General features: G+C 55.2%; 1 protein-coding gene across 1 annotated transcript; it reads right to left on the reverse strand.

The window, feature by feature from the left end:
- Window positions 1-1855: 1855 nt before the first annotated feature.
- Window positions 1856-19570, reverse strand: C13H10orf71 (chromosome 13 C10orf71 homolog). The gene is made up of 3 exons (XM_004583535.2): window positions 19492-19570; window positions 7480-7582; window positions 1856-7106 (listed from the first exon to the last, which is right to left on the reverse strand). The coding sequence occupies exon 3, from the start codon at window positions 6949-6951 to the stop codon at window positions 2722-2724; it is 4230 nt and encodes a 1409-aa protein (XP_004583592.2). The 5' UTR covers window positions 6952-7106; window positions 7480-7582; window positions 19492-19570; the 3' UTR covers window positions 1856-2721.
- Between the last annotated feature and the right edge of the window lie 860 nt (window positions 19571-20430).

The raw sequence follows: 20430 nt of genomic DNA on the forward strand, positions 1-20430 counted from the left end.
TCCTCCCTCAGAGGAGGTTCCCTTTCTTTCCTACTAGGGAAGGTTGCTGCTGCTCACAGCAACCCAGGAAATGTTCTCTCCTCTGCTGGGTCTTATGCCAGGGGTGCTGAGACTGGGTCTTGTCAGAGTACTCAGTATGGTGCAAGCGCTTGTAAAAGAGGAGTGGGAGAAAGTAAGGAAAGAGGGAAGAAATGTAAAGAAGGAAGAGAGGGCCTGGGGTGGGAGAGAAGGAAGGGAAATGGGAGAGAGAAAGGGAAGGAGGAAAGAGGGAAGAAGGAAAAAAAAGGAAGAAGGAAGGAAATGCAAACAACCTCTCTTCTAGGTACAGACTAATTTGGGGGAGGGGAGGCGGTGCTGTGGCACAGTAGATTAAGGTGCTACCTGCAGTGCCACATCCCATGTGAACTCTGGTTCATGTCCTGGCTGCTCTGCTTCCCATCCAGCTCCCTGCTTGTGGCTTGGGAAAGCAGCCAAGGATGGCCCAAGTGCCTGGGTTCCTGCAGCCATGTGGGAGACCTAGAAGAAGCTCCTGGCTTCAACCTGACCCATGCCCAGTTATTGTAGTCATTTGTGCAGTGAGCCAGGGGATGGAAAATCTCTCTCTTCCCTGCCTCTTTTCTCTTTCTCTGTAACTCTGCTTTTTTTTTTTAAGGCAGACAGACTGAGAGAGGAGCCATTCCTGTCCCATAAGTTGTCCTCACTTCTCCCTCATAGCGTCTGTAGTGAGTTTCGATTCTGTCCCCTGGAAGGACGCTGCCTCTGGGAGCCCGTGGAACTTGGCTGTGACCAAGGACTTTCATCAGGCTGACCAACAGGGAGCTGAAAGTCCTGGGATGGAGTCCTCTGCCCACCTCTGCTTTCCAGGGCAGATGCTGCCATCTGCCCAAGCCCAGTAATGAGGACTGCTGGCCAAGTGCTTATCCTTTGGGCTCTGGTCCTACCTGCAGCCCTATCAATTGTGCGTCTGGGACAGACGGCGACTGCCTCACCTGAACACAACTCCGGAGGAAGAGTGTTCCTTTGGGGACAGGGCGGCTGCAACCATGGTTATTACTGACTTGAGGGGACTCTTGGTTTGCTAGGCAATGCCCTCTAACAGGGCATGGAGCCATCCTTTTTCGTACTCCAGGGAGAGGAAAATAGTGGGGAGGACCTCGATTTGGGGGGTGGTGCCTCAGGGCCTCCCTGGGAATACTCACCACTAGCAACTCTGGGAAGCCAGCTGTCCAAACAGTGGCATGCCTGCTCTCCTGGTTGGTCACGTGGCTGACCCAGCAAGGCTTCTCAATCCAGACCATTGGGATGGGGCTGCGGTGGGGAGGGGGATTTGTGGAGCATGTTCATAATGAAGTTTAAGTGTAGCTGTATTTGCCGTGAGCCACTCTGACTCCGAGCTGCAATATGGAATATGTCCGAAGCCCATGAATGTGTGTGATTGTGTGACTTGGTGACACTGGACATGGGCTGACCTAGTAAACATTAACAGATGAGAGACATTTCGCGTGCTCCCCTGTCACTCTGGCAACAACACTCCCAGCAGCTGCTGTTTCTAAATGAGGGGCTAGGTGCTTTTTTTTTTTTTCTCAATCATCTTTCTCAGGGCAAAAAACCAATAGGCTCTAGCAGAAATCAGTGTGTGTTGGGGTTGGGTGCGGTGGGGTGGGGGAAGGAATGGGGAACCCATAGGGCCAGCCTGACTCTCAGCCTCGTCCATGCCCAGCACAGCTGGCTGCTCTGGGCACCTGCCCTCAAGGGTGCTGCCATGCTCTGCTCTTTCCTCTTGTTTTCTCTACCTGGCAGGCAGGGAGCAGGGACCTGAGGAGCCGGGTAGGGGGGCAGGGTGGTGGCCTCAGTTTCCCTGGGCCATTCTTGAGGGTCTTCCTCCATCTCTGTCTGCCTAGTAATAACCATGGTGGGCCTGGCTCCAGAGGGTGGGGACAGTCGTAGAGGGGCTCAGCAGGGCTCCACGGGCTACCCTGGGTGCTGGGGGCAGGGAACATCCAGAGAGCCATGGCTTCTGGGTGAGGCCTGGAGGGCAGAGATCCAGCCCCCAATGCCACCCCCTCGGCTCCCAGAAGAATGACAGGAGGCCAGGGCCAAAACCGCACCTGCAACCTTGTTTCATTTTGTGAGACCTGGGCTCCCAGCAAAGAAAACCCATTGTGTGTGTATCATGTCTGGGACATGCCTTGGGCCAGATCCTAAAGCCAGCTGGGGCCCAGATCCCATAACTCCTGGGCCGTGCTGACCCTTGCGGTGGAGAGTGGACGGTGGGCAGAGGGTGTGCAGGCCCGGTGGGGGGTCTGCTTGGTGAGGGGTGTTTCCGGCCCACAGCAAGGTTCAGCATTTCTCAGGGTTTCACCCAGCACGCCTCCCTGACCCTGACCAGGGGCAGCTTTGCTGTAGTAGCAGCCCAAGCATTTTTGGAAGGCGGCTGCCAGGCGTCCCACCCACCTTAGTGACAGGGCCAGAGGAAGAGACAGTGAAAGGGTTGCCTAAAGGAGGAGACATAGAAGGAGCAGACTATGTAAGCAGGCCCCTCCCTCAGAGAACCAGCACCTGCTGGTGGGCCCCGGGGGAAAGCACAAAATGGCTGAGTGTGTGCAGCTGTCTGGGTGTTCTTCGTGGGTGAGTGCGTGCACTCCTCATACACTGCTCTGGGGAACTGGGGCTCAAGCTCTGGTGGGGAGTGGGGCGGGGCCGGGGGGTGGACCATGACCCTCAAGAAACGCCTTCGGTGGCGAAGTCCTCTAGATCGTCGGTGGAGATGATGCCCAGGTCTGGAGCTTCCGCGCCTGCCCCTTCTGGGTTCCTGGGCAGCCCCTGGAAGCCCTGGGCAGGTGGCGCATGCAGAGCTGACTCCTCCCGAGACCCAGCGCTAGGCTGCAGCCCAGCGTGCTCCTCGTCCTTGTCCGCACTCTGGGGCCTGGCGCGTGGGGCCTGGAGGAGAAAGGTGGGAGCGGCCAGCTGGGAGGAGCAGCGCAGTGGCATCAGAGCGGTCACGGGCACGGGCCGGCAGCCTGGGTACAAGATGTAGGGGGCCGCCCTAGCGTCTGCGGATGGCGGCTCGGGGGAGTCCCCGTCGGAGGTCGGGATGGAGACCTTGACGTACTTGCCCGTCTCAGGGTCATAGAAAGTCTTGATCTTCATCTGCAGCGGCAGGTCGAAGACAAAGTACTCTCCTGAATGGGGGTCCTGCAGGACCTTCCGGGTGGCGGAGAACGGGGGCAGGGGCGTGGGGACCTGGATACCCCCACGCCATTTCCCCACGGGTTCTGGGAAGCCGGACACGGAGTGACGGTGCGCGGGGGGAGGTAGGGAGCGCAGCGTTGGGAACCGGGGTCGGGATCTGTCTCCAGGGGAAGGCGGCCTTGGCTCGGTGCGTGTCCAGTCCTCCGCACCCCCTCGTTCGACCGGTTTCTCCTGTGCCACGTCGGCCTTCCGCCGCTTGCTGGCCAGCTTCTTGGCGCGCCGCAGGGCCTTCTCGGTCTTGGGTGGGACTGCGGGGGGCCTACCAGTCGCCCTCTCTGGTGGTGGTGGTGGCAGCAGGGACTGTGCAGACGGCTCTGGCCTCTCAGTCGCGCCCGCGGCGCTGCAGGTCGCCGTGTCCAGCCACTCGCCTCTTGGAGGAGGAGACAGCGTCCGCAGGTCTTCGGAGGGTGCCTCGAATTGTGGATCGGATCCGGTCGCTTCCCATGCCAGGGCGTGCGTCAGGTCCTCGCGCCGGGTGACCCTGGCAGGGCCGGGGCTGGCCCAGGGACTGGCTCGCGAGGGCTCCTGGAACAGCAGCCCCAGCTCGCTGGGCGCTTGGGAAGCATCGTCCCAAACGCTACTGGCGGCGGGGGAGTATGCACTGCTGTCCCCCAAGGAGCTGGGGTTGGGGGAGATCACCGCCATGGCCGCCTCCCCAGGAATCTGTCTTCTCCCACCTCTGGGTGTGGCCAAAAAGCGATTCTGGAAACTTTGCATCTGCTCCTCCCAGCAGGTGTCAGGTGGCAGAGGGGGTGGTGGGGGTGGGGGCTGATCTCCCAGGTCGCCCTCTGGTAGGGTGATGGTGGGAATGTCCCATGACCTGGCTGGCCTTTCGGCCTCTGTGGAACTAACCTGGCTCCTGCGGACCCTGTGGGTGGCATCTGGGGCTGGCTTCTTCCCATCCAGCTCTCCCACCAATGGTAGAGCTGGCAAATCCTCTGCTGGCTCCCTCTGAGAAGGCTCTCTCCTGGGCACCCTGGGCATCTGGCTCATGTCCTCCAGGTCCTGGGAGGCAGTGGGGGTGCAGCAGTTGCCAATCCCTTCTTGGCCTTCAGGGGTCCGGAGCCCAGCATCCCCGGCCCGCCCTGGCCTGGGCGAGTCTTCCCCCTTGTGGCTACTGCTCAGGGAGTCCTCAGAGGACACAGTCCTCAACAGAGGCGGCATTACTGGCCTGATGACCGGGGTGGCCCTGAGCGTGTTGTCCTTGATGGCAAACAGGACGTGCCTGTTGGCCGCAGACAGTGGCGAAGGGATGGGGCCTTTGGCGTGTGTCAGGCCTGTGTCCCTAAGCACCTCCGTGCCAGAGCCCCTGGCATTCTCTTCCTCCATGGTTGCCTTGCTGCTCTTGTCTCCTCTCCAGGTCACTTCCTCCTGGCGGCCTTCTTCCCTGCATTCCTTCCCATCCCTGCTGCCTTCCGCATTCTGCTTCTCCTCACCATCACCTGGTCTCCTGCCTTCATCATCATCATCCATTCTATCCTCCCGCTGGCTCGCAGCGACAAACCATGTTTTCTGCTGGTCGTCAAAGGAAGCAAAGGATTGCTCTGAAGAGCTGGTGCTGAATTTGGCCTTGCCTTTGAGGCCAGGCATAAAATCAGACTGGCTGTCACTGTAGAACACGTCCTCCTCTTCAGGTGACAGGGGCCCCGGGGAGAATTTTGGCGTCAACGGGGTATTCGGAAGCCCCAGCTCTCTCTCGGACTCTGTGTCCTGGGAGATGGATCTTGGGAGCCCGTTCTCCAGCTGCTGCTGCTGCGGCTCCTTTCGCTCTGCCATGGCAGCTTCAACCTGTGTGTCACAGAGCTTCAGGGATAGGTGTTTCCTGGGCTGGCGTTCCCTAGCGTCTGGATGGAAGCTGGAGCTGGTGGGATCCGTCTGTGACTTGTCATCGCTGCTCCTCTCCCTGTTGGCGCAGAATGGAGCTTTGGCAGGAGCAAGAGGCAAGCCCAAGGTTGCATAGCTGCCTGCGGAGGAGGCCTCACTGGGCTGGGCTGGGGAATCTTTCTGGGCGCGAGGGGGCGCTGCAGAGGGAGCGTCGGCCAAGCCCTCCTCCAGGCCGTTAGGGAGTAGCAGCCCATTGCTCAGGGCTTCACCCTGGCCGTCCTCAGCTTTGCTCCTGCTCTGCTCATCCAGCCCTTTCAGGAGGGGCGACGGGCTGTAGGTGCTCTTGACACGCTTCCGCATGTCTTTGAGGTTGAATAGCAGGCTGGGTGCCTTGGACTTGTAGCTGTCCCGTGCTGGCTGCTCATCCGGCTCCTTCTCTTGGTAGCCATTGAGCTGGCCTGGCGGGGAGGGGCTCGTGTCTGGTGGCCGGCTGGCCGAGGAGTCCAGGACTTGTTTGGTGGGGATGATGGGGGTCAGGAGCTTACTGATATTGAATGGAGGGTCACAGTGCTGATTGGGGTCTCCGGAGGTGTCAGCAGCCTCAGGTTCTGGAAACTGCCCTTGGGGGCTGTGCTTGGGGTACAGGGGCAGCCCCCCACCCCTGCCGCTCTGCTGCTTTCTTTCCGGCCTATCCTGCAGGCCTGTCTTGCCTCCCTTGCCCACCTTTGGCTTTCTCCATGGAGGCTGGGTGGATTTCACCTGGGGGTCGGGCTGTGAGCCCGAAGCCTCTCCCTCCATCGGGAACACCTGTGATCCTGGAGTCTGGAGCCCCCAGGGTCCCGAGGCTGGCAGAGCACCCGTGGCTAGTCTGCTGCCTTCCTGACCATTGCTGACTCGGACTGGGCAGGGGAACACTTTGTGCTCTGGGGACTGGGGCTCCCTGAGCAGAGCGGGTGTGTCCTGGTGGCACGCAGAGGCTCTGAGTTCAGGTGTGGGCTCAGTGGCTTCCTTTCTTTCCAGCAGCCTGGGTTGGTGAGCGTTCCATGACTCAAAGGCACTGTTTTCGCTGTGCAGGAAGGTCCCCTTGGGTGCCCACTCTGGAGCTCTTCCAGGCTCCCCCTTGGCCGGCTTGTGGGGTGGGGAAGGGAACTGTGATGAGGTGGCTGCAGCGTCCGGACTAGGGAGGAAGCTGCTGGAGCCAGGACAGGCCACGTCAGTGTTCTCTGAGGTCTCACTGTCTCCGAGCTGCCTGCTGGGCTGGTGGCTGCTCGGATGGGCGCTGGATGCCTCGGCGGGCACCCTTCTGACAGTCAGGAAGGCAGAATCGAAGCAGAAGTTGACACCGCTGTCTGGGAGAGGGGCGAATTTGGGGGTGGTTTTTAGAACAGGGGGCTTGCTGGGAGGAGGCCGGCTGTCGCCGCGCTGGCTCTCAGGCCTGTCGAAGGATTTGATGAGAGTCGAGACCTTGGAGCCAGGCTTGGCGCTGTTCCTTAGGCCTGCAACTGGCACCTCCAGTCTTCTCTGGGCCGGGGTGAGTGGGGGGCTGTTTTTGTGGTATCTCTCCTCACCCTGAACGTACTTGGGTAGCTGTTGGAAGGTGGCTGCCCAGCCTGCATGCTCTGTGCCCTGTGCTGGCAGCTGGCTCCAGAGGCCACTTTTGCGATGGGTGTGGCTCACTGTGCCCAGCACCTGGCAGGTGGAATCCGGGGACAGGCCCAGCTCGGAGTCGTGGAAGGGTGCGCCCTCCGAGAGGCACAGGCTCCGGAAAGCCCGATCTGTGAGGCTGCTCACCTCCCTGTCGGCATCGTCCAGCACGCTGCCGATGCTGGAAGAGTCACTGAACCCGTCGGTGCACTTCTTGTTTCCCTGCATCATCTGTCAGCCCTGGGAAGATCGTTTCCATCCACTGTTGGGCTCCTGTGTGGGCAGTGCTTCTGGCAAGGGTCAGGTACAGTCCTCAGCCGGCAGATTCAGAGCGTCTCCCTGTGCAGGTGCAGGTACCAGGTGGTGGGAGGAGGGTGTATTTTTCTCTGCAAGAGAAACAAGTACAGAATGTGGATGGGACAGCCCTGGCTTGGCAGCTCTGCATGAGGGCCTGTCAGGGTGGGTCGTGGACCTATGATGGGGAATGTCATGTGTCTGCTGGATTGGCCAGTGGTACCCCGTTTTGATCAAGCCCTAGAGACACTGCTTCACACTGAAATCAATAGACTTTAAATCCATCAGCTTGCTCTCTGTCCCTCGTCTCATCAGCTGGAGGCCGTGGGAGAAGAGAGCTAGATCATAGGCAGCAAAAGCCAAAGCGGATGAGTGGGCCTAGAGCATCTTAAAACGGTTTCTATGGCAAAGGAGAATGGGGATGGAGAGAAATGGAGTGGGAAGAAATATTGGCATGATGCGTACCTGTTAGAGAAGCAGGGGCTGCAGGTCCTCGCCTGGCTGGGCCTTAAGACTTGCAGTTTTCAAACCTCTTTGCATGCTTCTGTTGGGTTGCATCACTGCTCATCTGGAGACGGAGGACAAAGAACATCAGTGGACCCTGATGGCCCGAGGAAGCACATTAGACCAAGTATCTACATGCCAGGAAAACCATGACACGGTTACCCTTCAGTTTGTTTTTCTTTGAACATCTGTACTTGAACTCAATGAAAGTCTAAATGTTCAGGTATTTCAGGTGTTTGGGTGAAAAAAATCAACCAAGGGCCTGGCCTGATGACTCAATTGGCTAATTCTTCCCCTGCAAATGCTGGGATCCCATATGGGCACAAGTTTGTATCCTGGCTGCTCCACTTCCAATCTGGCTGCCTGCTTGTGGCCTGGGAAAGCAACGGAGGATGGCCCAAGGCTCCTGGCCTCAGATCGGCTTAGTTCTGGCTGTTGTGGCCTTGTGGGGAAGTGAACCAGCAGACAAAAGATCTTCCTCTCTGTTTCCCCTTCCATGTGTAAATCTGCTTTCCCATAAAAATAAATCTTAAAAAAAGAAAAATAAACCCAAAGGCGATTTTTCTTCCTTGTGATAGTCATTCACTAGTCTGTGGCTCATGGAATCTTCAGGAATCTTTGGGATTTTGAAAATAATCTGCACAGTTACGCTGGTAAAACATGACCACAGGCCTTCTCCCAAACGGAATCACTAACTGAGGCTTTGCAAAAAAGAGAGCCGGAATGGTCAAACTGAAGTCCACTCAGCACACGGTGGTGCCGTGTTCCACAGCTGCCTGGCAGGAAGCTTGAACCTCTGTTTTGACAGCTAAAAGAACCAAAAAGCTTCCCCGGAGGATGCTGGAAGTGCTGGGCAAGAAGTGGAAACTCATTAAAACACATCCACCATGCAAATGTTCACTGCACACCGCTGGGGCTTCCGTAAGACCTCCTGGCTTGTGGCGCCTGGATATTAATCTAGTCCAAGGCAGTTTATTAATAATATTAATAATCATAGTAACTCAAATTTGGGGAGCGTATTTCTTCAGAGACTTCTCCCAAGGTGCTTTGTGTCGTTAGCCATACGGCGAGGGCCCGTCCCCGACTCCCTGGGCTGGTTCAGATGGGCCTCCTCCTGGTCCCCGCAGCAGGCTGAGCTTGTCTTTTCTATGGCATGAGGTGGAATTGCTACAGCGCGTGCGTGCTAGCCCATATGCTTCAGGAAGCGGTGGTGGTGGTTTCCCCTCCTTCACATGATCGCAGAAGCTCAGGGACTGTTTGCAGCCATGTTCTATGTTGAGTTCTTCCTGATCCTGGTTTTCTATCTTCTGGGAGATGGAACACAATTAAGACAGTTTTGGGCAAAAGGTGGGTGGGGGCAGGGAGAGAGAGAGAGCCCAGCATGGTAGCATAGCATTTCAATACTCCACTTGTAGTAGCGGCATCCTTTATGGGCACTGGTTGGAGTTCCAAATGCTCCACTTTCAATCCAGCTCTCTGCTTATGGCCCGCCAAGAGAGGTGGAGGATGGTCCCTACACCCACATGGGAGACCTGAAAGAAGCTCCTGGCTTTGCACCCAGTGCAGTAGTCTAGCAGCTAAAGTCCTTGCATTGCATGAGCTGGGATCCCATATGAGCGCTGGTTCTAATCCCGGCAGCCCCACTTCCTATCCAGCCTCCTGCTTGTGGCCTGGGGAAGCAGTCAAGGATGGCCCAGAGCCTTGGGAGCCTGCACCCCTGTGGGAGACCTGGAGGAGGCTCCGGGTTCCTGGCTTTGGATCGGCGCAGCACTGGCTGTTGTGTCCTCTCTGTATATCTGACTTTCCATCAAAACTAATAAAATAAATGTTAAAAAAGAAAAAGAAGCTCCTGACTTCATAATGGCTCAGCTTTGGCCATTGTAGCCATTTGGGGAGTGAACCAGTAGATTAAAGATCTGTCTATAAATATGCATTTTCAATAAAAATGGACATATATTTTTAAAAGAGATAAGACCCTTGGCCTTGAGTATGAAGGGCCTAGGTCATGGAAAACATTCTGAGTCTCTTGTCTGTACCACCCAGCAGGGAGCCCAGGGTACCCACTGCCTGTAGCTGAACAGTTTGCATAGGAGCCTTAGGGTGGCGTCACATGTGGAGGGAGACTCAGGGGTGGAGTGACCTGGAGGCAAAGGCTTCGTGCATGTTTTGGGGGACTCCTCACTCTGGTTTGAGCTCTGCCCTCCCTGGTAGCCCCAGGAGCTCACTGATGTTGCAATTAGGGGTGAGTTTCCTGGAAACCAGTGAGGAAAGGGTGGTTGCAAGGCAGTCGATCGGCCTGTCTCCCAGAACCCTCTTCAGGCCAAAAAGGGAGTGCTCACCAGCAGGGAATGTGGCCTTAATAAGGGGTAGGGACCTGGTTTCACGCATGCATGGAAGATGCTTCCCAACACTGCACGATAAACACCGTTCAATGTCTCTGGCAGTGAAAAGCAGCTTTATGCTACTCATGGCTCCCTACCTCCTGTGTTCTCTTGACCCTCGGTTTGGAAGGATTGCCTAAGGGTGTTTCGTGTTCCAATCTACCTTGACATCTAGGCTGCGGTCAAGGCTGATGGCCAATGTCTCCTTGAGAGGCCCCATCTGCTGTGCCGTGTCTTCCTGCATGTCGGCTGCTAGCTTCTTCTCCTGGACTGTCGGATTGCCTCCACTCCAAGCCCCCAGGCCTCTTCTCTGCTAGTTCCAGTCTTGACACAGTGACCTGACCCAGCGCCGGGGTCTCTGCCAGCACCCACGCCTGGATGACCTGTCTGGCTGCAGCCCCATTTCCAGCTGCCCACAGTATGTCTCTCTGCTAGTGTCTCCCATGTTGAAGGCAGAGCCTGTGGACTTCCACGAGCCAGTTCTGTCTACCTCTGGAGCCATCTCCAACTTCCCCCTTCCTCCTCGTCCTCCTCCAGGCTGCCCTGGGCCACATGTCAGTGTCCCACAATTTTCATTTTCCTGCCCCTAGACATGATTCTCTATCTCCATGGTTACGGATGTGGTCCCTCTCCCCTGGTTGTTGTCCCATCATCCTTGTAAGTCCATATCGCACCTGCTCTGCATCCAGTTTTTTCCTCCCTCCCTTCCCTTCCTCCCTTCTTTCTTTCTTCCTTCCTTCCTTCCTTCCTTCCTTCCTTCCTTCCTTCCTTCCTTCTTCCTTTCTTCCTCCTTCCTTCTCTCCTTCTTTCCTTTCTTTCTTTTTCTTTTTAAAATGAGTGTGGCACAGGGCTCAGCAGGTTGATCTTTAGCCCGCAAGTACTGTTATCCCATATGGGTGCTACTGAGAGTCCTGCTTCACTTCCCATCCAGCTCCCTGCCTGTGGCCTGGGAAAGCAGTGGAGGATGACCCAAGCCTTAGGACCCTGCACCCATGTGGGAGACCCAGAAGAAGGTTCTGGCTCCTGGCTTCAGATCAGCATGGCTCAGTTCTGACTGTTGCAGCCATTTGGGGAGTGAACCAGTGGATGGAAGATTTTTCTGTTTCTCCTTCTCTCTGTAAATGTATTTTTTCCAATAAATAAAAAAAATCTTCAAAAGAGAGCAACAACTGATGGTCAGTGTATTGGAAGAGTTGGTCAGCTGAGACATCCAGTATGGTGCTTTTGAACTTGACTGTTCTCCGTCTCAGGAGCCCCATGCAACTGCTTGTACATGTGCAGCCTGGTAGATCCCATGTCTTAGGCCCTTCACCCAGCGTGTTTTTCCAGGAGCAACTTGCAGTCTTGGTCGACATTCAGACTGGGCTCCTGCTTTTGAGATTCACACCCTCGGTGCCTCCGATCAAACCCACACCTGCCTTTTCTGGGCGCTTGAAGCTGAGGCCAGTCAGGGTCCTGCTAATTCAAGGGATCGCCACCTCTGCTTCCAAGGGCGGCTTTCAAAACCATGACTGTGGCCTGGCTTCCTGACTAACTTGTTCCTTGGAAGAGTCTGTCACTTTGGGGATGAGTCAGGGTGAGGAGGAGCTGGAGGCAGAACAGCTCCCTGGATGGTGTTAGTCCTGGCCGGGAAGCCAGAAGCAGCTTTTGAGCTTCAGATCTGTTCACGTCCGCCTATCATGAAGATCACCCGGGGGCTCCCCAGTTTCTGAGACTGACAGCCAGTCCTTTGCAAGGGACCTTTCTCTTTTCATTCCTAATGCAGACTCCTCTCTCTGGCTAATTCCTACAGATGCTTCAGGGCCCAGTCGTGTATCCCTTCAGCAAGGCAGTGTCCTAAAGCCATTTGGAAGACCCCGTACCACTCCCCCCTCCTCTGTGGCGCGTCTCAGCAGCAAAATGAAATTTCCATGGGTGCTTTGTTGTTTGTCTCTCCTCTTAGCCTGGGTGGGGCACCAGCCCTTTGTCTTCCATATCGATTTGTGCCCAGCACAAGATGCTGGTCAAATAAACCAGCTGATTCTTCTACCATTACTGTGATGTTAGTCACACTGTGACTCTGCTAAGGGAGGGCTTAAATGAGGACACCTTAAAAAGCCCAAGGAAAAACCAGAATGGAAAGCTAGACATTCGTCTGGGTGCAAATATTTTGAGATCCACGCATGTTGTTTTCAAAGCACACCATTTTCTATGAACGCTTTCTTTGAGGGGCACATTCATAGTGGAGAAGAGATGCAGAGAGAAAGATCTTCTGTGCTCTGATTCACACCCCAAATGGCCAAAGCTGAGCCTGTCTGAAGCCAGGATCCAGGAGTTCCTTTCAGGTCCCCCATGAGGGTGCAGGGTTCCAAGGCCTTGGGTCATCCCCTGCTGCTTTCCCAGGTCACAAGCAGGGGGTTGGATGGGAAGTGGATGGGAAGTGGAGCAGCTGGGACCTGAACAGGTGCCCATATGGAATGCCAGCACAGTAGGAGGAGGATCAGTGTGCTATACCATTGGGACGCACCTCCCCCCCATGAACACACCCTGGGCTCCTGATTGTTTTGGCATTAAAGCTGATTCATCTTTTAAGCCCATTTCTCACAGGCTTTGAAAGCTGCCTCCCCACATACTATTGAAAGTCAATTATGATTCAGCATTACAGAGTTATCAGAAAACTCAAATTACTACATCTAAATCAAGTGTTTATTTACTTCTTTATTTTGGATTCCAAGTTCTCCAAAAAAGATGAACTTGGTCTGTGGTACAAGTTGGAAGCAAGGGTGCAGGTGAGTCTCTGGCTGGGTGGGGAGTCAAGGCCACTTCTTGGCGTGGTGGCACATCCCGTGGAAGTGACTTTGGGCTGTGCGGTGATGGCGGTTTAGCACGTGATGCCAGGACTTCAACGTCTCCCTGTTCCTAAGTACCTTCAGTGCTCCAAGTTGGTGGTGAAGGTGTGGCTTGGGAACTCTCCAGCACTGGTTTGTTGAGTGCCTGAGCAGGGGTTCCATCCTGGCCATACTGTGAATGTGTGATCTAAACTCTGGGTGTTAGCAGGTGGGTTGGTGAACTCGGCCCTGTGCCGCAGGACAACAGCACCATAGAATTCAATGGGGTTCTGACTTTTCATCCTTCCACCTACTATGTGTGTGTGTGTGTGTGTGTGTGTGTGTGTGTGTGTATGGGGGGTGTTGGGTTGAGCAGGTTCTTCAGGACAGCTGAGCACCTGGGAAATAGGAGTCCTAGGAGGGACTCAATGCATTGGGTTTTCCAGTTCAGCCACCGCGGAGGAGCAAGGAGCTGATGGCGCTCTGACAGGAATGTGTGCACGGGGTAAACAAATTGTTACTTGAGTGTGTGTCCCTATTTCCCCGAGGCTGGGAGAATCACCTTGAAGGGTGAGAATTACCTGGAGGGTGTGTCATTTCAGCGTTTTCGTTTGGAATCGGAATTTGTGAAAGAGCAGGATTTAGCCTAGTAGACAGGATGCTATTTTTGCAGGCTGGCGTGATGGCTCAATTGGCTATCCTCCACCTTCAAGTGCCAACATCCCCTATGGGTGCCGGTTCATGTCCTAGTTGCTCCACTTCCCATCCAGGTCTCTGCTTTTGACTTGGGGAAGCAATGCAGCATGACTCAAAGACTTGGGACCTAGGGGAGACCCTGAAGAAGCTCCTGGCTCCTGGCTTTGGATGAGCTTAGTAATAGCCATTATAATAGGGGAGTGAATCAGCAGATGGAAGATATCTCTCTGTGTGTCTCTCCTTCTTTCTGTAAATCTGCTTTTCCAATCAAAATAAACAAATCTTAAAAAGATGTTAGCCTCCCACATCTGAGTGCCTGGATTCAGTCCTTCACTTGGCCCCTCCAGTTCCTGCTTCCTGCTAATGTCCACCCTGGCAGGGAGCAGTGAGGGCTCAAGAAATGGATGGGTTCGAGTTCCCATCGACACTAATTTTTGTTTAGTAAAAGTATGCCTCATGCAGTATGGAGGTATACTAAAAAATGACTTATGAAATTAAAATGTGACTACACTAATTGGATTTTTTTCTTATCCTGGTAATCCCAGGGCCACACCAGCTTTAGGCATGCGTAGTGGGTGAGTCAGTCCTGCAGTGACATGGTGACAGTTGTGGTTGCCTGCTGTGCGCACGTCACCAGGCAGGTCATGACACACACCGGCATCTGCCAAGCAAGGATTGGAGTCCCACGGTAGCTTCGGGGTGAGCAGAGGAGGCCTCAGTCACCACTACTTGGCAGAGAAGAAAAGTCTAGAGACCTGCACGAGCCAAGACCTGCCTGGCTCTCCTGACCTGGGCTCAGCCTCCAGTGGGCTGGGTGCAGGTGCTGCCTCCAGCTCAGGAGAGAGTTGAGGATGCAAGTGGAGAGAGGCTGTATTTTTAGTTCACTTTCCTGGCACCTCCTAAGGATCTCTGCTGTCCAGGGCCATTGAGGCAGCCACAGGAGAGGAAATGTGGATTCAACTGGCAAACACGGGGCCCCTCTTTGGAGGCTCAAGGGGCTGTGACTAGAGGAGCTGAGCCTGTGCCAAGCTGCCTATGGCGGCCTCCTCCTCCTCTTTCCTGTGGGTCTTTACCCAGGAAGCCACTGGGGTTGACCACTTGCTTGCAGTGTGGGTTCTGAGCCCCAGGCCTTCGGGTAGATTAATTACTTTAATTGAATGGTATTTTCACATCTCAGGGAAGGAAGCAGGAAGACAGGAGATGACAGGGGTTAGTTTTATCACCCCCAGAAGGCCCTTAGCAGATTGTAAGGGCTTCCTCTTGCTATTCTTCTTGGGTTGGGCAGTGGGCGTGCCTTAAGGAGTAGTGCACTGTCAACAGCTGTGCATGGCACTGAGGCCCCATGCCATGCTGTGCCGTGTGCAGCATGGTGGCTGAGCACATGGCTCTGCCGCTGTGTGCTGGGAGCGCCTTGCTCAGGATCACTGGTGGGCCTTGGGCAAAGCTCATGATCTCTCTGTGCAGTCACCAGCCCCCCTTCCCCCACCATCAGTCTTAGAGAGAATGGTCTTGTGTGTGTGTCCTGCGTTTCATGTGAAGAGGAGGGTCTTAGCTTGGGTTGCTATACCCAGGATGTTGCTAGACCCCATGGGCTCCGCTTCCTGTCCCCTAATCCTTCTGCTGCAGGTTAAGGCCTCAACACAGGGCATATGGGGGTCCCTAGCAGTGGCAATGAAAGGCAGGGCTGCATCCTGGGTCTTACCTGGCATCTGGGTGCAGACCCTGGTGTGGAATCTAATTTTATTTGTTAGCTCCCCAAAAATGATATCAAGTCTGGGAGCCTCAGCCTTTTCCTCTATAAAACAGAGCTAACGTTGGACACCCAAGGGAGGTGTTCCCAGGAGTATATCTTGGCCCAAATCCTCCAGGGGCAACCCTCCTCTACCATCCCTGCGCTAGAGCATGATGTGAGCAAGTCCAGAGCGGTGGGTTAGTGGCTAAATCCTCACCTTGCAATCACTGGAATCCCATATGGACACTAGTTCATGTCCTGGATGCTCTGATTCCCATCCAGCTCACTGCCTGTGGCCTGGGAAAGCAGTAGAAGATGGTCCAAAGCCTTGGGACCCTGCACCTGTGTGGGAGACCCAGAAGAAGTTCCTGGCTCCTGGCTTTGAGAGCGGCTCAGCTCTGGCTTTTGCAGCCATTTGGGGAATCAGCAGATGGGAGATATTTTTTTCTTTCTCTCTCTCTCTTTCTGTAAATCTGCCTTTCCAATTTAAAAAAGAGAGAGAGAGAGAGCGAGTGTGAGAACGAGCAGGAAATGACTATATGCCTGGTATCTGACACATACTCCTAGATCCACTCGGGTGCTGTTGGCGCCGTTTGTGCATGACTCCCAGAACATCTTGCTCTGGATTCTGGAGAAACAGTGGGAAACAACATTAGAGAGGCATCCGTTGGCAGTTTGGGGCAGCAGAAAGAACTGGAAATCTGTTCTGGGTCCCAGTCCTGGCTTGCTACTTAGCAACTACCTCTGTAACATGGGGATGGTAAGAACCAAGTGTGCTCCCCACACTGGAGAGAGGATCTGCTGTGTTGTGGGTGCCCAGAGTAGGCCTTGCTGGATGCTCAGAGTCCCTGAGGAGACACACCTGGACCAGAAGGAGGCCCTGTATGCAGCCCTGCCCTTAACATGCCAGGCCATTTGGGCAGCAGGTGGGTATCTAGCTCATCCTTCTGTCAGCCACCTTCCCGCAGGTCTTTCTTCCCAAGCACAGGGAGAAATACACTTGCTCAGCAGCCAAGCCTGCTGCCACACTCTGCCATGGGCTCCTTGGAATCTGGTTCAGGGTAGGTTGCCATGTGCCTATGCCCAGTGGTGGCTATGGGGTGGAGCTGCACGGTAGCAGTGAGGGAGGGGCATGCGTTGGCTGAACCCCGAGGCTTCTGGTTTGCTCTTTGATGTCCTCTGGAAGGCACAGACCCAATCTGGTGTAAAGTATCGCCAGGGAGGAGCAAGCCTGTCAGTTCCATGTGCCTGGGACCTCACATCCTTCTTGACAGGAGAGCTGTTTCTGCTCGCGTTTAACGAGCACCTGCGTTTCCAAGGGATTTTTGCCTGCTTGATGAGTATCTGGTTTACATTTGGGAGAATCTATTGGATGCGGACATGAGCTCTGGGCATGGGGAGGCAGCCAGGGCACAAAGTTGGCTTTGAAAATTCAAATCAGAGTCCTTCCCTGGGCACCCCAGGCAAGACTCTTCAGCACTCAGGGTCTTAACCACCTCAGAGCAGGCAAGATCAGAGACTGGCTATGATGGTGACATTGAGAATACACTCATTCAGAAGTGCACAAGGAACAAACACAGCCTGTGACTGGCACGGCTGACATGCTTGGGCAAACTGGGGACAAGAGATGGCTCCCAGATGGCGGAGTCCGCTTCAGGTGGATCTGAACTCTGACCCTTGACCTTCAGGCTTGATCTGGCCCTCTCAGCCAGAACAAGGGGAAGGGGACAAGCTGGTGATGATGCTGCATTGGCTGGTGAGCAGCTGTCATGAGACCCCACCCTTGCAGGTGCTCTCGGCAATACTGGTCTGAAGCTAGCTTCCTACAGGCTGGATGGGGACACGGAGGGAGCTGGGTCAGCCACAGATCATGCTGTTCTTCCTGTTAGCGGCTCTGCCTACCCTCTGCCTAGCTTCCAGTGGAAGCTCCTGCTCTCAGCCCAGCCTTATGGCCATGCAGAGCTCAAGCCCACCCATGACGGGGGCCCAACTGAGCTCAGGGGAAGGAGCTGGATGAAATCCCTGGCCTCCCCACTCCCTGCTCCTCTGGGAGGCAGCTCTGGACATCAGGAGCCACAACGATCTACATAGTCCTGATGGCACACACGTGCAGCCACCTGCAGAGAATATTTCAGATCGATTTGATGCCTTAAAAGTTGGGCTGATGGGCCTGGCGCAGTAGCCCAGTGGCTAAAGTCCTCATCTTACACGCATCCGGATCCCATATAGGCTCCGTTTCTAATCCTGGCGGCCCTGTTTCCCACCCAGTTTCCTGCTTGTGTCCTGGGAAAGCAGTGGAGGATGACCCAAAGCCTTGGGACCCTGCATCTGCGTGGGAGACCTGGGTTCCTGGCATAGGATTGGCTCAGCTTCAGCCATTGCAGTCACTTGAGGAGTGAATCAATGAACGGAAGAAATTCCTCTCTGTCTCTGCTCCTCTCTGTATATCTGACTTAATAATAACAATAATAATAATAATAATAATAATAATAATAATAAATTTGGGCTGACGCAGATGGGCTCCATTTCTGGGTCTTGAATGACTCTAGAACCCCCCTTCAACCCCCCGCCACCCAGTCCTTACTCATGCCACCTTTGGAACCCAAATCAAAGCTAAGAGCTGGGATCCTGCAGCTCACTCAGTGGATGAAACCCGAGACAGAGGGATAAGGGACCTGGTGCTGTGGGGTTGATGCTCTCAAGAGGGAGAAGAAGCCGAGACGACTTCCAGCCTCTGTGGGCCCAGTTGGAAAAGTCAGTCGCGAGTCCTCCGTCAGGGTTGGGTAAGGCAGCGGCAGGAGGCAGCACCCAGAGCCCATGGGGAAGGCATCAGCCCCGGGTGCCACAGGCAGGATTTCATTTACTGAGATTTCTGCCCAAGTCTGGATGGATAGGGCTATCTCAAGAGCTGGGGCTTCCCCTGGGCACTGAGGGGCTCCGGGTCCCTTAGAGGGGTAACGGCAAGGACGCCCACAGCGAGCAGCCTGCCTCCCGTCCAGCAAGGGGCACGAGGCCGCCTCCAGCCTCCCCAGTCCCTTTCCACCACAGAGTTCCCTCTCTCAGCTTCCAGAGGATCCAGGACACAGTCCCACCCCACCTGTCCTCCTTCCTCCCCAGCCCGCACAATCTGTCATGCCAATGAGTCTCTGCTCACCAAAAGTACAGGCGCCCCTGGAACAAGGGACACAGGTCACACTGGGGTCACCCCATGGGGGACTATTTATAAACCATCGTGATAAGCACAATTGGCCCAGCTCAGCTGGGGCCACACGACACACCATGCGTCCGGTGGCTCTACTCACAGCTAACTCCCAGCCCTGCATGACACAAACCAAATACTTCCTATGCCAACAGAACATGGAGCATGGGCCTGGGGCAGGAAGCTCCCCAAAGGGTCCCCTTCCTGGGCATCTCGATGACAGTGCTGCTGCTGCTCCTCCCTCTCTGTGCACCTGCCAAGCAGTCCCATCTCGAGGTCTTTGCGCAGCAGGCTCGGACCCCAAGGGATGTCAATGTTGTGGGCTCCAAGGTCTCTGCTGCTGTTAGAGCTGGTTGAGAGGCGATGCGCAAATGAACAAGTGGAGCTGTGTGCCAATAAAACTTTATTTACAAAAACAGGTGTCCAGCCTGCTGGCTGGAGTTTAGCAAGCCTTGTTGTCAGAAACACTGATCCAGGCTGGCCTCCAGACCTCATGTAACATGCAAGTGTGTTTAGTTTGTGCCTCAGGGTTGCTATACTTATATATAGGGGGGTGGTATCCCAAAGTCCTCAGGAAAATCTTTCCTAGGAACTAAGTAGCATGCCATGCATATTCAGAATCATCCTCCTGAAAGATCAGCTGTCTCCTTGCGCTAACAAGAAAGAGCTGATTTTCAGATTGGGCCAAGCCCATCCTGGGGGAGTCTGAGGTCCCCCTCTCTCACCCTCTGGGGACAGGAAGGCCAGGCAGTGGGTGGCGGGCTTTGTGTCCAGGGCACATATGCTTCCAGAGTCCTCAGGCTGCCTCCTTGTCTCACACCCTCTGTCACAACTGGTGTGGGTCCCGCCTGCCTGCCCAGCACCAGGGGAAGACGAGAAAGCCACGGTTTCCACCTCCAAAGCCTTAAAGCCTGGACCGATCAGGTCACCCCCTTGGGCAATGCACGGCCTAGGCAACATCTCCAGGAATTGTTCTCCCAAGCCATGTAGGGGCAGAGCGCATGGAAGGATAGAATCACATATGCAAATTCCGACACCTGCCATGCACCTTGTCTCCCACCCACACTGCATGCTGCTGGCATACATGGCGCTCCCTCCCTGGTCCCTCCCGGATGGAGCCCTCAAGCCTTAAGCAGCTCCAAGAAATTGGCACAGTACCTTCCACACTCCGCTGTCCCCGGCTGGCTCGCTGGCTCGCTGGGGCTTCAGGCCTTCCCAGTAGAGAGAGAGATAGAGAGGATACCAAGGATCTTCCAGCCGTAGCAGCACCAGCCCTGCTCTGCCCAAACTTCTTGTCTTCCCCTTGGAACCCAGTTGCACCAGAGATGAGGATACAGTGGATCTAAGACCCCAGCGCCCACCCCAGGAAAATCAGTGTCTTGAAGCCGGCCAGGCAGCCTGGAAGTCCGTGACGCTTATACCTAAATAGCAACCCAGCCGGGGGGAAACCAAATGGTGTACTTGGTGGGGAAGAGAGGCAAACAGTCAGGCCTGGAACACCCGCGTGGTGTCAAGTAACAGTCAGATTAAAACAAACAGCCTCAGCGGCTATTTTTACATGCAGATCAGCCACGGGTAATAGATAACTTGGGCAGTGAGAAATTGCTGGCCAATTCGCTGGGCCCTCCCCACGGTGGTGGCATGGCACTCATCCACCAGGATCATGAAACTTCCTCTGGCACCCAGATTCCAACAAAAAGACCCCCAAGGTGGGATCACGAGCGTCTGTCCTGAGAGGCACAAAGCGAACACATTTGTTCAGGCGCAGGGTGCCTTGGAACCAGTGCACCCGGGTTGCTTGCTGATGTCCTGCGGCAGAAATAGCCCATTTCATCACCACATTCCTCGAGTAAGGAGCCCTGTGCTTTTTGGTGAAAAATAAGGTGCCCAGCTGCAGGCAGGGTGGGGAGAAGCAGAGGGCTGGGGTTCAGAAGTATAAGGATAGGGGCTAAGGATGTGGCTACAGTTCAGGCAGGCACCAGTGCCAGTGGGACAGGCAGTGGGTTGGAGGTCCTCCTGGCACCCCAGTGTCTGTTTTCTGTCCTTGGGGTCACCTGCTATGCAAACTGCCTGCAGATCCTGAGCTGGCCCTGCCTG

Source organism: Ochotona princeps, chromosome 13 (assembly GCF_030435755.1).
Source record: "Ochotona princeps isolate mOchPri1 chromosome 13, mOchPri1.hap1, whole genome shotgun sequence".
NCBI lineage: Eukaryota > Metazoa > Chordata > Mammalia > Lagomorpha > Ochotonidae > Ochotona > Ochotona princeps.